Source organism: Oikopleura dioica, chromosome 2 (genome assembly GCF_907165135.1).
Source record: "Oikopleura dioica chromosome 2, OKI2018_I68_1.0, whole genome shotgun sequence".
In the NCBI taxonomy this organism is placed as follows: Eukaryota; Metazoa; Chordata; class Appendicularia; order Copelata; family Oikopleuridae; genus Oikopleura; species Oikopleura dioica.
Window position 1 is genome coordinate 6,339,118 of NC_137292.1, and position 14,834 is coordinate 6,353,951.

General features: G+C 42.4%; 5 protein-coding genes across 6 annotated transcripts; 3 read left to right on the forward strand and 2 right to left on the reverse strand.

The window, feature by feature from the left end:
- Positions 1-313: 313 nt before the first annotated feature.
- Positions 314-1,280, forward strand: LOC145697474 (serine/threonine-protein kinase pim-3-like). Its single transcript, XM_081774687.1, has one exon. It carries the CDS (start codon positions 334-336, stop codon positions 1,198-1,200), a length of 867 nt encoding a protein of 288 aa, XP_081630813.1. The 5' UTR covers positions 314-333; the 3' UTR covers positions 1,201-1,280.
- Positions 1,281-1,496: 216 nt separating this feature from the next.
- Positions 1,497-3,379, reverse strand: LOC145697951 (uncharacterized). The gene is made up of 8 exons (XM_081775157.1): positions 3,138-3,379; positions 2,829-3,083; positions 2,709-2,788; positions 2,543-2,659; positions 2,276-2,367; positions 1,893-2,175; positions 1,700-1,848; positions 1,497-1,658 (listed from the first exon to the last, which is right to left on the reverse strand). The coding sequence occupies exons 1-8, from the start codon at positions 3,254-3,256 to the stop codon at positions 1,497-1,499; spliced, it is 1,257 nt and encodes a 418-aa protein (XP_081631283.1). The 5' UTR covers positions 3,257-3,379.
- A 1,504-nt stretch (positions 3,380-4,883) lies between these two features.
- On the forward strand, positions 4,884-5,604 carry LOC145699137 (voltage-gated hydrogen channel 1-like). Its single transcript, XM_081776387.1, has 3 exons — positions 4,884-5,011; positions 5,060-5,378; positions 5,421-5,604. Exons 1-3 carry the CDS (start codon positions 4,907-4,909, stop codon positions 5,600-5,602), a joined length of 606 nt encoding a protein of 201 aa, XP_081632513.1. The 5' UTR covers positions 4,884-4,906; the 3' UTR covers positions 5,603-5,604.
- A 2,710-nt stretch (positions 5,605-8,314) lies between these two features.
- LOC145696128 (uncharacterized) lies at positions 8,315-14,375 on the reverse strand. Of its 2 annotated transcripts, XM_081773118.1 has the most exons (6): positions 13,139-14,375; positions 12,566-13,033; positions 12,301-12,521; positions 12,171-12,257; positions 10,785-10,868; positions 8,315-10,744 (listed from the first exon to the last, which is right to left on the reverse strand). In XM_081773118.1, exons 2-6 carry the CDS (start codon positions 13,018-13,020, stop codon positions 8,451-8,453), a joined length of 3,141 nt encoding a protein of 1,046 aa, XP_081629244.1. In that variant the 5' UTR covers positions 13,021-13,033; positions 13,139-14,375; the 3' UTR covers positions 8,315-8,450. The 2 variants fall into 2 exon arrangements, with proteins under 2 accessions (XP_081629244.1, XP_081629243.1); XM_081773117.1 differs by having other exon boundaries at positions 12,566-14,375.
- LOC145700602 (segmentation polarity homeobox protein engrailed-like) lies at positions 11,044-11,748 on the forward strand. Its single transcript, XM_081777896.1, has 4 exons — positions 11,044-11,058; positions 11,133-11,212; positions 11,251-11,631; positions 11,724-11,748. The coding sequence occupies exons 1-4, from the start codon at positions 11,044-11,046 to the stop codon at positions 11,746-11,748; spliced, it is 501 nt and encodes a 166-aa protein (XP_081634022.1).
- Positions 14,376-14,834: the final 459 nt, after the last annotated feature.

A 14,834-nucleotide genomic window follows, 5' to 3' on the forward strand; every position in this document is an offset into this window, starting at 1 on the left:
AAGCCCGGACTTCAAAGAAGAAAATATAAATCTTCTTCAAAGGAGTCTTGTCCTCAGACTGAACCAAAACGTATCTACTGATTCCACTGATCCAATGATGTCCCATATCGATAAGACGCGCGCGCCCGATAGCAATCTGTCCTGCCTCAGTACCAGGAAATTGCAACCTTACTGAAAGACACTTACCAACCAGCTGCGGCACACTTCCTTGATTGCTCCTTCCCGGAACGCAGCCTTCAGGAACAGCGCCACAGGAGGACTGAGTTTATAAGCTGACCGTATTTCCAATTTTCAAATCATATCAAAACAAAACAAGAAACACAAAACAAAAAAATGAACACAATCAAGAACCTCAAATCCCGAAAGCAGCCAAATTTCTTCGAGAGATTCCAAATCACCTCCCTCCTGATGCAGTCAGCAAACGGCACCCTCTACAACGGAATCGAAATTGACCTTCTTACCAGAGAGAGAGTCCGCGACGTCGTGGTCAAGTTCTTCCCAAAATCGTCCGTCCGAACCTACGCCGGTGTCAAAGGCATTCGCTGCCCTTCAGAAATCTACTTCCACCTCAAAGCCTTTTCCCTTGCCCGTCCCTTCATCGTCGAACCGCTCGACTGGATTGAACGAAAAGACGACTTCGCGATCGCCATGGAAAAGCCTCCAGGAACGATTGACCTATTCGACTTCTGCAACAAGTACGGCGTCCAGAGCGAGAAAAACGCGAGAATCATTTGGACACAAATCGTCATCGCCTGCTACAACATGCATCTCGGCGGAGTGATGCATTCAGACATCAAGGACGAAAACGTGCTAATCAACCCGGACACCCTTCAAATCAAAATCATCGACTTCGGCTGCGCGAAAAAGGTCCAAGATCGCTACGAAAAACCATCCGGAACAGCCGCCTACTGGCCGCCAGAACTCAAGAGCCACGGAAGCTTCAAGCCTGGGCCAGTGACTGTTTGGTCGCTCGGGTCGATTTTGTACCTGCTTCTCGCTGGCGAATGGAAGTATTCGGAAGAGAATGGATTCATGCGCAACTTTTTGAAAGAACAGCGATTGAGCGAAGACGCACAGCAGCTGATCAACCGCGTTCTTTGCATCCACGAGTACTCGAGAATATCGCTTCAGGATGTGATCCAGTCTGCTTGGGTTCAACATATCCCGCATTCGCCGAAGAAAAGAAACTCCTCTGTTTGATTTCTCCTCTAAAATTCGATTTTTGTAAATTTTATTTATCTTTTTTTTCCTTCATTCTTGCTGTCTTTTTTTGCTTCAAAAACAATAAAAATTTCTCTATCAATTTATTTCAACTATCCTCAATTTTTATTTGCAGCTTTGTTGGACTTTCAGATTTCGTGGCTTTCCTGAACTGTTGTGGCTTGACTTTGCTCTGGGATCGATTTAACGGCGGCTTCTTCCGGCGCCACTTTATTTTTTGCCGGAACGGCGCAGTACTTTTATTCGGTTTTTGTTGAGGCATTGATTTATTTGAGCTAGACCGGTTGTTTGCGCGGTTGAAAGCGGTTCAAATTAAACATGACAAGATAAAAACCACAACGTGGCATAATGTGGCAAAGCAAAAGGCAGAATATCAGCGCTACGAGGCCAAGGGTCAGCCAGAAAATGTACCAACCAGTCTTTTTAGGGTCGAGAATCTAGATTTCATAAAAGATCTCGATTGCGATCGAATTAAGACCCTTTCCCATCGTCCAACAGAGCCAGTTTTGATGTCGACATGCTCTTCCGAAACTGAGTCATCCATTCCACTCCCTTCCGAAGATCCCTCAGTACTTCCTTCCGTCTCATTTTTCTCGTCATAATCAGTAACGTTAACAAACGTAATATCTATGAATCGATTAATTTCAAGTTAAATTTGGTCTTTCACTTGCCGAAATAATCGCCAAAGAACGGCAAATCCGATGAAAAATCAACGTCCAAAGTCGCCACGGTCAGTTTCGAAGGTTTGTCGTTTTGGGCATCGATTAGAGCATCATCTTCTGATCTAAAAACATCAATTTGCATGATGTGCTGGGCGGAGCCAAGAGAACACAGATATTCTCCATCCAATGTTCGATCGACTAGTGCTGGCTGAAATCGTCCGTTTTCCCCGACTTGTTCTCCAGTGAACGAGGTAATTGTTGCTTCGTCCGAATCACCACCAACGAAGAAACACTGAAAGACTTTTGATTGAGAGGATCGATGATTGAGAGAGTACTTGTTGTAATTCAAAAAGCGCTAATCCGAAGCGGAAAGGACAAAAAAAACAACATACCCTTGCTTCATGGGGCGAATTAGCTTCAAAGTCAAAAGTGTATCGCTCAAGAACTGCCACTGGCTCATCGCAAGATTCTTTCTCTTCTCCTTCTCAACTTTGGTTCTCAAGAATCTATCAGGTTATCGAAAATCAAGGGAGACAATGAATTGTGCCACCTTGCGCTGCTCTGCGCCGGCCGAAACGTGGCGACGCTGGGCGGTGCAGGGCGGCACAATTCAGTCCCCCCCCCCAAAATTAACGCCGAAGAATGAGAACCAATTTGACCTTGGCAGAGTTCATCCGAAACCCAGTCGTTGTAGCAGGAGCAGCGTAAATCTCCACTTCCAGCGACCTCGGGTGCAAAGTTCAAATCCAAATAGCGCAAGGAGGTCCCGCTTATATCTTAAAATATCTTTCTTTTTTCCGAAATCCTCAGTTTCCAGAAACCCACCTAGCTTTACGACTTCTGGACATTCCTTGAAAGCACCACTGGCGAGAAAAACCAGATATTTTGAGTCCTCAAAACTCACTCTTCAATTCATATAAGAATAAATTCGCTGAAGAAGCTTACTCTTTCAAGTTTGGCAAATTAAGAAAACCGCCACAATCGACATAATTGATCTTGGAGTCTTCGAACTTGATGGCTTCAAGGCTGCTCATATCGCGAATAGCGCCCGTTCTCAGAGCTTGAAAAGGGTTTGCGCGGAAGACCAGTTCTTTCAGGTTTTGAAGACCGGAGAGGAAGGTTGAAGGCACTTCGGTAAAGTTGGTTCCATCCAAGATAAGGATTTCGGTACGGTCGTCGATTCCGCTTGCGTTTAGATATCTTAATGAGTTTTTGGGATTATGGTTCTTCGCTGTTTCTATTGCCATATTTTACCTCAAGGTAGGATCATTACAGTTCGTGACTGTCAAATCGCACTCACAGCCAACAGGACATTTGACCTTCTCTCCTTTTATCTGCCCAAAAAGAGCGAAGATTAACCAACCAATCTTCATATTCGCCCCTTTCTCTTTCTCTCTCTCTTTAGCGTTCTTCCTCTCTTTGAGTCTTCAGGTCCAATTCTCGCGATATTGCTCACAGTACTACTAGTAGTATTAGTACTTAGCTTCCTCGTCTCAAGATTTTTGGCGATTTGCACTTTAGTCGTTGGAAAGACCCTCGCATCGCCCAAAACTGAACTTGGCGAGGAGGATTCGCACCAAATTCAAATGCATCCGTCAGAATTTTTATTTCCTAAGCTGCCCATCAATCTTGGCTCCTGATCAATATTTTCAACATAAACCTAGACAACTTGTCTTTTCGTAAACAAAACTCATTTTTTTTTGTTTTTCATTTCTCTTAGTGGATATCTTTATTAATAACTAAATTAGTCTACAGAAAAAAGTAAAAAATTTCTACAGATTGAACTGGGTTTCAAAGTGCGGTTGTTTCTTTCTTCGTAAATGGCGATGTGTCGATAGCATGGTGACTAGTAAAACTAGAGCTGCCAGAGCAACAAAGGCAGAGTAGGAGGCAAATTGGGACGGAGCCGAGATGGATAGATTGCTGAAGCTTCGATGCTAAAGGATTTGATTTAATATTGAGCGCATTTCTTGATGAAAATATGGTTCTCTTCCTTGATTTCATTTAGTATTTACCTGACAGAAGCTCCCAGTAAACTCATCAAGGCATCTGCAAATCTGCAGTCCATCAACAATCTGCGCAAATCCTCCATTTAGGCAGTGAAGTTGTCTTGGCATGATTATTCTCAATTTAGCTTCGTAGAAGTGATGAAGGATACTCGGGAGCCAGCGGTTTTTATAGCGGGCGCGAGTCTACGATAGTAAAGCTACGTAATTTGCTACGTAAACGTAGCGTTAGAAAGCTTCATTATTCTCTGAATACTCCGGAAGAAAAAATTCATGACCCCATTGTTGGAATAATTTTATAGATTTGACGTTGCGGTGGACGTAGCGGTACTTTACAGATGAATGAAACAAAGTTCTTGAATTATTGAAAAGCTTCTCGGTATTACTACTCAGCCGCATCCTTCTTGCTCATCGTCAAAATATGGAAACCGCAGTCGCCAAGGGCATCAAAGAAGATATTCATGTTCCAGGTCGCTTGAATTGAAGAATAGACGATTATCTGTTATCCAAAAACAAAGAAGTGCTTTCTAGTCAGTGTCATGAACTATAGTCAAAGATCCTTCTCGAACAGCATTTTTTCAACAACAAAAAGGACAATTATGAAGAGAATCTGCTCGATACAGCCTTTCTCATGGCCGGAAAATCATCGACTTTTTTCCCGATCGAAAAATGCTAGAACGATTTCCAAGTTCATGGCTGAAAAATATCGGTCGTAATCTTCGGGCAAAAAGCAGAAGAAACTTCTCATGTTAAAATGAGTAAAATACCATACGTCAACGGAGATTCTCTCGGTTGACGTTTAGGATGATGTTTTGACATGAAGAGGCCAGAATCTCAAAATTTCCGGCAATAAACCTGACAAACAAGAGCATTTGCCGAACAAGAATCTTAGTCTTGCGAAATTTTGAACTTGAGAATGAAAAAAAATGACCATCAGCTTTGAAGCAACAAATTAAACAATGTAGAATTCGTTGATTCTTCACACTGAGTCAAAGTCGACCAAATTATTCAAAAAAGATGGATTCGGGAGTTTTTTCCACAGAAACAGAAGCGTACTTGGAGAAAGTCCCGGAGACTACTTCAGAGAAAATCGGTCATTTTCTTCACTCAAGTACTTGCCACGTCTGAAACATTTTTCTTTGCCTTTCTGTTGATACTGTTATTTTTAAGTTGATTGTTATCGTCCTGGTTTTGGTGGACTGCGCATTTGTCCTGACGGAGCTGATTTTCGATGGGAAGCTGGATACGTATGATGAGTACTGCAACCCTACTCCTTCTTGTTCCGAACAGTCGCACAAACTTCACCACTGGGAGCACGTGACTCACGCTATCCACATTTGCAGCATACTCGTCCTTTCCATTTTCATGGCCGAAGTCGTCCTCAAAATCGTCTTCACGCGCGCTCATTTCTTCAGCCACAAAATTGAAATGATCGACGGGGTCGTCGTTTTGCTCTCTTGGATACTCGATCTGATCATGCTCAACCCAAGTAACAGAAAGAACCAAAAAATCAGCTTTAGAACAACTTTAGATCTTGTTGGAAAATGGGCGGAATTCATCATCGTTTTTCGATTCATACGGCTCATCAACGGAATGATTCTTTCTGCGAAACAAGCAACGGACAAACGAGTTCATGAACAGAAACGAAAAGTACAGCAGCTGGAGAAAGAAGTTGAAGATCTGAAAAAACAGTTAAAAACCATTGAACAATAAAATGACATAAATTCTACACAATTTTTAAGGGGATGGGGTCTGGAACCGACAAAAAACTTTCGACAAATTTTGCGTGGGCGGCTATTCGGCTGGTGATTGGCCGGTTTGCGAAATCCAGGCTTCTGATTGGTTGAAAATTTCCACGCAAATTTTGTCGAAATTTTTTTGTCGGTTCCAGACACCTCCCCTTTTCAAGTTCAAAATTGGTTGTTGGCCAAGAATCTCAGATTAAAATAAACAAACAGTATCATCTTTGATTGACCATCAACCTGGTCAGAGTAGAATCTGCTGAATGTGGAACAAAGCTTGAGAAGCTTCAGAAAGTCATGAGGATTTTTCCTTTTGTGTTTATTTTTCTTGCGACAGTGGTGATTTCCGGGAAGAAAGAGAAAGCCCTTCGTCGTCGGAGAAGAACTCCCCAGTTGATTTACGCCGGTGCCAAGTCGGTGCTGGAAGTCGTCGGCACAATTATTGGAATCGTTGTAGGCATTCAAGAGAACGCAGAGCCTTTCGATGACTGCCCAGATGATACGATAAAAGATGAGCTCGAATTGATCGAAATCACAATGCGCGGATTTCACGAGCGAATTCAAGCCTACCAAACGAACTCACAAGAGTTTCATTGCAAACCGTTTGTGCGAACTGTGAATAAGATGAAGAAAATGATCGTCCATGTAAGTTCTGAAATGAATGAATCTGTGGCTGATCGAATTTCAGAAAACAAAAGGTCTCGAGCATTTTTGCGACTATCGTTGGTACTGGAAAAAGCAAGGGTTATTCAGATCGAATACATTTGAAAGGTACTAAGCCAAAAAATCATAACATCACATTACTGTAATGCACTGAATAAAGGATGGGCGCTGACGGGAATTCAGTATGCACATATCTTTCCAAACCCGGCAGCGAATGTCAAAGGAAAAGCTCAAGAAGAATGTAGTTGGGATAATTTCGACTTTTTGAGCTTCGAAAAGATGGTTCAAGCAATACTGTAAAGTTGAAAGACCATGTCAACCAAGCTGCAAAAACTGCCGACAGAAACTCGAGTACGCTGACCGTCTGATCAGCTACGCAAGCACGCAGCTGCTGACTTGCCACATTCCCTTGGAAAACGTAGTGCAAAAAGCTTTGCCTACCAGAACTCTTTCTCTCTCGCTCTCGCCGACAACAAGGCCGACGAAAGGAGAGGAATTTCCTCCGACTCGACCAACGACTACTACAACTACAGTCTTTTCACCGAAGGATTCCTGGACGCGAACTCTTGGCACAGTCACTGTCTTTGCTGATTCATCGGATAGTATGACGAGAAGCGACGATAAAATTCGACAAGTTAACGACGTCATTGGACAATGGTCAGGGATTTCACTTCAACAGGGGATTGGGGAAGTCTTAGTCACGAAATTCAGCTCCCGTCTACATCTCTTCTCACGAGCGAAAATGAAGAGCAACGGGAAGCTGTCTTTCTACGATTTTACTTTGTCCTCTTTGCAAAGAACTGGATCTTGGGATGCTCCAGCGGTTGAAATAGAAAAATCGAGCCTGAAAGATGCGACTACAGATTGTTTAAACAGCAACTTGCATCCGAATGATCAGAAACTTGGATGGAATCAGCAAGAATACGACGCTTACACCCGAAAAAGTTTGTCAGATGAGGAAGGTAAAAGGAACGGCTTGATGAATTTGAAAATTTTGGGCTATTGCGATATTTCTAAGCCGAAACATAGCTATTTCTTCCACTGCCTTTGGGATCTATATCACTACTTTGAACACGCTGATTTCGACCGCTACGCGCGAGGAACAATCGTTGTCCTAACAGACGGAGAGAAATTCGATGACTTTCCAACCACGTGGTATAATCAAGACAGCAAACTTTGGGAGCGCCGCATGAGACATTTCAACAATCACAGAAGATCGCGTAGCAGAAGATCGCTTTCCCCAATGAAAGGAGAACCAGTTTGCGAGCTCTTTGGAAAACTCAGTCGATATGTCAAAAAGATCATTTGGATTCTCGTCGTTGAGAAAGACCAGTTTGTCCAGAAAACGAAGTCCGAATTCATGATCAAGCGACTGATGAATTTTCACATCAGCAGAGATTGCAGAAACTACGACACGATCGACATTGAATTTCAGATAAACGATTTCAATGATTTTAGCTAAAAATGCTCCAACCCTGACAAATAAAATAAACACAAAAATGCATAAATGGCAGTTTAAATGTATTTTTCTCTTATAAAAGTTTGGTTCAGTAGAAAATCTCAAGCTGAACTCTTCCCAACAAAGCTGTCGATTTTCCCGACAAAGCAGCCAAAACGAAGACTTTGACAATTTCGCAGAGCAAAATCGTCGCCAGGGCAAAAATGCAGCTGATGATTTTCTTTTCCTGATCCTCGTTGTTGGCACTTTCCAGCGCGAAAATCAGAAACATTGCGCCGCAAGTGACGAGGAAAAGAACAAAGTCAATGGCATGATTGACCACTGCAGGAAAAGACGTTTGGTGCTCTTTTATCAGATTTCGCGCCTTTGGTCTGAGCTTGTATTTTTTCGAGGTCTTTTTGGAGTACTTGTCGGCGACTTCAGCGGCTAAATCGGCGAATCCGCTTCGCGATCGAGGGAAGGGAGCGCGTTTGAAGGGCGAATCATCCATGTAAGAGTCCGTTTCTTCAAAAGAAACAGGCTGAAAAAGGCTAAACCGAGCGAATCCGAAAAATAGAAAAGATATCAATTTTAAATAGCCCTTTCCTGATCTTCAAGCATCATGAGTTTGGCAGCGCCGCAGAGATTCTGCATCACTCGATTTTGCAAGTCATTGATTCGATCTTGGAAACTCATCAAGGAAGGCCCACTTGAAGTGTCAGTTCCCTGCGTTGCCTGCTCGATTAGACTCTTCAACTGATGAATTTCTGGTCGAGAAGTGACCGCAGAGGTCTCTGTCTGTATTGTGACAGTATTTCCAGTGACGAAATCGCGGCGGAGTTCTTCTTCGACCTTTTTGAAGTTCAAAATCTGCTAGAAAAAGAAATGAAATTCGTAATTTGAACTTTTCCTTTGCAGCAGCTCGGGAGAACTTGCGAAGTTCAACACCGACGGTGTCAAGCAATTTGAGAGTACGTTCAAATCTGATCTTCAACTCGCGGATAATTAGCTGATTCGAAGGGCAATTGCGGTAGCGCTCGAGGCAAGAGCCGAAAATTAGCTCGCGCACGATGTCAGCATGTGTACAGTCGTTGAGATCCAGGCGATTGAAGACTCTGAACCACCATTTTCCGACCAAGTCGCCTTTCGAAACAGCTTCGTAGATTTCTTCCAACGAGTCGGCGATCAGCTCAAAAACGTTGAAAACCTCTGCGCTTTGGAGATCAATGGCGGTAAATCCTCCGAGTTCCTTTGGAACATACGATTTTTCGCCTTCAATAGACGGGTCTAGTCCAAGAAAGCTTTCGCGGATCTGGTCAAGCGACTGGAATAAGTTTCGCAAGTTCATGATGTTGTCCAAAACATCGTCTTCTCCAGAACTGAGGAACAGTTTCGCCGCGTCTTTTCCAACTGTTCGAATCGCAGCGTAATCGACGGCCAAGTGGTCTTCAAAGTTTTGAGAAAGAGCCGCGCAAGCAGTCTTGAAAAACGCCAAAGTCGAGAAGATTTTTGGATTGATGTGGCTTGCCAGTCGCTCGCTATCCTCAGTGAGGGTGAAGATCGACTTTTTCTTTCGAGGGCTGAAAGCGGATGGCTTCAGCAAATCTTCACACAAGCTGTTGTTGCTCATCAAGGAGAAATTGGAAGTTGCTGGCTTGGGGAGGATGACTTTCTCGACTTCCTCCATCATATCGCGAACGGTAGTGACGCCGGAGAGAGTATTCACGCCGACGTTTTCGTATTCCTCGGACTCGGAATCGTCATGAGTTCCTCCAAGAGGATTAATGCCAGCGGACACTTTTGGGGCTTTGCGCTTTGTGGGCTTTGATGCGATCTTTTGAAGGTTTTCAAGAGAAGCTCTGAAATTGCTGATGCTTCCGAAAACGTCGGTCAAGCTCTCAGCAGTGTCCACAATCCTCTTCGCGACTTTTTCGATGTCTTTATCAAGACCTCTGTGAAGAATGGTAATCGAGCTCTGAGCGAAAACACTGGCCGTATCTGCTTCGTAATTGAATGACTGGTGGAGACCTCTTCCTCCTTCAGATCGGAGAAGCTGCAGATCCGTCAGAATTTCGTTCCAAGGGCTTTTTTTCGATGTAAGATTGACAAAGTTTCGCAGGCAATTAGCTCCCTCTTCATTCTTACAAGCAGCGATGAACAAATTTTCGTTGAAATTCGTATCGTCCAAGAAAGCTATCAAGTCCTTGAACAACCCTCTGTTCGTTCCCCTCGACGCCATCGTTTTCAAAATATCGATGAAAATCAAGGAGTCCGATTCAATGAGCTCCAGGAAGAACTCGGCGTATTTTGGGTTGTTTGCGAAGGCTTCTGGATTTTCAGGAGCGCCAAATCGCAACTCGAATTCTTTATTTACGGAAATGATGGCGCTCAGCATTCTCCTCGCATCTGGTTCGAGAGACGCTTTGATCAGCTGTTGGGAGACATCGCCGCGGGCAGACATTGCTTCAGTAAGAGCAAGGCCAAATTGAGGCCAGAGGATCGAGTCGTTCACGATCTCAAAAAAGGTTCTGATCAAATTTTCTCCATCTTCCTCGTCTCTTACAGACGAGAGCAGGATTACGTAGTCACTGTAGTTGCAGTTGACAAGGGCATCGCGGAACTTGTCTTTGTGACTTTCGGTAATGTACTTGACAAACCACTTTGTGAATGTCGGATTCGCCAATAGCTCGTCGTACTTTTCATATCTCGGAATTTCGTGACCACCCACTAGCTCAGCCACGGCAAAGCCAAGAAGACGCGGCATGGGTTTCGCAAGCAAGTCGGTAATTTCTTCCTCGATGGCGATCATTTCCTCGTCGACGAGAGCATTGTCGATTTCGAGCTCATCAACATTGGCGCTGATGTCGATCATGATCTTTGGACCCTTGGACTGATCCTTCAGAAGAATCTGGTCGGACTGAAGATTTCGCGCGAACTGCTCAGTTGTAAATTCGTATTCTTCGAATTTTTCGTCGCTCTTGTTCGGCGCCCAAATTGTTATTGGTGTTTTTCCTTGTTGATTTTTTTATGACTTATAATTTTAAAACCTTACCTTGTGTGTTTCCACTTTGGTCGAGAATGTGCAAAGTATTCTTAGCTTCGCCATCATCCCCTGTTCTTTGACCTCCAGTGCGATCTGAAAAGGTCAAATAGTGAAAATAGACGAGAATCCAGATGCAAAGCAGACCTAATGAGGCGCAAATTTATTAATTAGCGCCGTATAACCGCTAATTTTCAATCAACTCATGGCCCCAATTAGCCGCCTAATAATCTGTCCAAATTAGTTACTTAGGCACACGCCGAGAGGTTTAATGACCCGAAAGAAGGTGCCAAACAGCGCCGTCGCCAGAGGCGCTAGTCAAAGCTAATATTTAGATCTGTGAAAATTTAAATTGTTCAGAAAAAATTTTGGGCAATGAAAAATATGGAGGCGGAGAAAAAGAGGAAGATTTCATTCGGCATCGATGATATTTTATCAGAGTAAGTTCGAATTCCTTGTTTTTTAATCGAAGTTTTAGTAAATTTGGGGACTCGCCGGCGCCTCCGAAAAAGGCCAAATCTGAGGTGCCAAAGAAGAAGGACGGCTTTTTATGGCCTGCTTGGGTTTACTGCACTCGCTACTCAGATCGCCCTCCCGCCGGACCAAGAACCCGAAGAGTTCGCAAAAAACGCGCAGAAAAACGCCCTAGAACCGCGTTTACCAGCGACCAACTTGAAATTCTTCAAGAAGAATTCGACAAGCACCAATATTTGACCGAGGAGCGAAGGGTACTGCTCGCTAAGAATCTCAAACTTTCCGTCTCGCAGATAAAAGTTTGGTTTCAAAATAAACGCGCGAAGATTAAAAAAGTATCTGGCGTGAGAAATAACCTGGCTACTCAGCTTATGGCTCAGGAAAGGTCAAAAAATCGAGACGCATCTTTTGGGTGTAGGGCGCCCAGGTTCACAATTGTGAACCCGGTTCACAAAATTTTTAAAAGTATGAAATCAGGGGTCTGTATGCGCTCCGCGCCTGATTTCATAGAGAAACTCATTTTTGACGTTATGAGCTTTCTTTACAACCGCGCCTTCAGTCAATTTGAGTCACTTTTTTGACCGAAATTGTGAACCAGGTTCACAAAATTGTGAACCGGGTTCACAAAATTGTGAACCAACCGATTGTGAACCTGGGCGCCCGCCACCCCATCTTTTTCCTTTTTCATAATTTAAAAAATAATTTTTTAAAATGATTTTTTTCCTGACCTAAATAAGGGCCTCTACAACCATGTTCCTGAAAACTCAATCTCGCTCCCTGTATCTACCGAAGAAAACGCTCACTGTAAATGAAGCACTGTAAATATTGTGATAAATGAGTGAATAAATGTTTTATTAATAAATGTTAAAAGGTACGAAACTCATGAAGCAGAAGATTCTTTTGAAAAAGGAACTTCTTCTTTACCTTTGCGATGATCGACGACGGTTTGGAAATCGCTCTGCTTCTGGAGGTCGTTCAAAATGTTGAATTTCACGAGTGTCAGCGCATGTTCTTAGAATTTTCTAAGAGAAAGGAAAATTGTTGTTGTTTTTACCTTGTGGTGCAGCGTCGAGCCATTCATTTAGCCGGTGAGGCAGATGAAGAAGTTGAGAAGCAGCTCTAACAGCTTTGACTTCATTTGGGTAGAGATCGTGCCAGCCATGGCCTTTATTAAGAATTCTGATCTTGACGTCGCTTTGTAAATTGCGCCACCACGTGGGAGTTGTGTTGTGAATAACGACGATTTGCTTCTGATGCTCTATTTCTCCGTCGTCGCTTAAAAAAACTTACGATCCTTGGAAAACAAAGCTATTTCTTACCGAATAGTAACGTCGTATTTGACGAGCAAGTCAATAATCCTTGCGTTGATAGAGCCGATTCCCCACTTTTCGATCTTTTCAGGAGGGCATCGCTCGTGAATCAGCTCTTTTCGGACTTCAACGGGAAGATTTCGCCACCATTGAGGGCTGTTGATTTTGTTGAACGGTGGTAAATCGTGGTTATGATTATCATATTGTGCTATCAATTCGTTCGATCGCTTGAGTTGATCATCTTCTTCCCCAGCTCGAAGTTCTTCCACTCGTTTTTGGACCAAATGTCGAAGTCCCTTGAAATCGTAAAAGCTCGCTCGAAGTGGCTCTGGCATCGCTACCAACTTATGCCAAGAGTCCCAGTGCACTGCCAAATGCTTCAAAATTTCCAATCTCGTCGCGGAAAGAATCTGCAAAGAAAGACCATTGTTTAGGACCCATTCAGCCAAATCTCCTGGCATCATTGCTAGGGATGCCCTACAAAAAATCAACTTTTCTCCCTTTCATTGTAGAGGATTGATATTTAGGTTACATATAAAACATGACTTCTGAAAAAGATAGAGGTTTGAAAAAATACAGTACCTCGAGTCTGAGTACTGTAATCACGTGTTAAAGTCAGTAAAAAAGCCAAAATCGTCCCTGCAATATATTTTTTCTTGGTTTCCACATATATTGTGTAGAATTGAATGCTGATTCCAATGGAGCAAAAATTTTTCGGGAATCGATAATTGTAAGTACAAAAAAGTACTTTTTCATTGTAACAAGGGGGTCTGAGGTTCGAATCCTGATGAAAACATTCTTTTTTTCTTCCTTTTTTTCATGCACATTTGAAGTTTTATTGTAAATATAGTAAATAAAAGACATATTACACCTTAAATATTATCATCAATTTAAAAATTTTTTAGAAAATCATCAAAAATTTTGAGAAATAATTTTCGTTTTCTAATTTTCGACATTTCGTGTTTAAAAAAAGTCTGAAAGATATTTTCCCTGCGGCACCACGGTCGCGTTATGTCAGGTTCACGTGCGCCTTGCTTTAAATTTCCATGTAAGACCGTTTAACTTCACTCTGAGGAAGTCTCACTATCATGAAAAAAATATTTTTATTCTTTTTGACTGCTGTGAAGGCGTATCGTTTCTGGTTAGAATTGTAATTGCACGTCTTGCGTTAAGTTGGGTGTCGCCCGAGAGGGATGGCGCCCCAACTACAACCACGAGCAGAGACGATACGCCTGGTCCAAAATGAGTTCCCTAGTAGTTCGGTTTGGCTGACATCTAGCAGATTCTTCAATGATGGACAAAAGTCATTGTCTCGGCTAATAAAACGCCAAAAGAAGCCGAAATTTTCATGGTCGGTAAAAACCGGTAGTTGTTCACTTCCTGGGGCACACATAGGAGCGTAAATCTATTCGATCAATTTATTCAATTTTTTCTAAATAAAATTATTGAAAATCAAAATAAATCATTCCTGAAGTTGAAGTTTTCCCACTTGCTCTCCATCTTTCCGTCTGCTAAAATGCTGAATGCCGTTTTCCGTTGGCATTGTCGCTCGAATGGACATAGCTGATCTGCATTTTTCAATTCCCCATGTTTCGCTTTTTTCTTCTCCATAGTGGAACGTTCTCAAGAATTTTCTTATACCAACAAGGGTATCTTCGAAATTTTCGTCTTCATCTCTCTTTGGAAAATGGTGCGTTTTAACTGGATCCAAAGGGGTCACTTCAATTGGTTTCCGCCGCTTGCAGGATTCAAAAGCAGGAAAAAATGCAAATAAAAAAAACATTTTTGTCATCATTATTCGTAAGAATGAATTTTTCCTCTGTCGTTGGCTCTATAAGAAGCAGTGCGCACGTGAACCTGACATCACAAATGCCCCCTGGGGGCTTGTCTTTTCAGAAGTTGACGATCATGAACATGCAATGCCGGGAGAAAACGTGTTTTTTTTTAGAAAATTCCCTCAAAATGTCAACATTTTTTTTTGTCTTTCAGAGTTATTTTGGATTTAAAGACAAGTATTACTGTAAAAGAGACCATTGTTTAAATATTCAATCGATATTTGTTGTTTTCTTCGCAAAAAAAAGTAAAAAAAAAAATATGTTTTCGTCAGGATTTGAACCCCAGACCCCCTGGTTACAATAAAAAAGTACTTTTCTGTACCTTCTAGTACCGATTCCCAAAAACTTTTTTCATGAATGGAATCAGAATCAAATTCTACATAATATATGTGAAAATCATGAAAAAAAAAATTGAGGAAGTGCTTTATTCTATCATTTAGGGC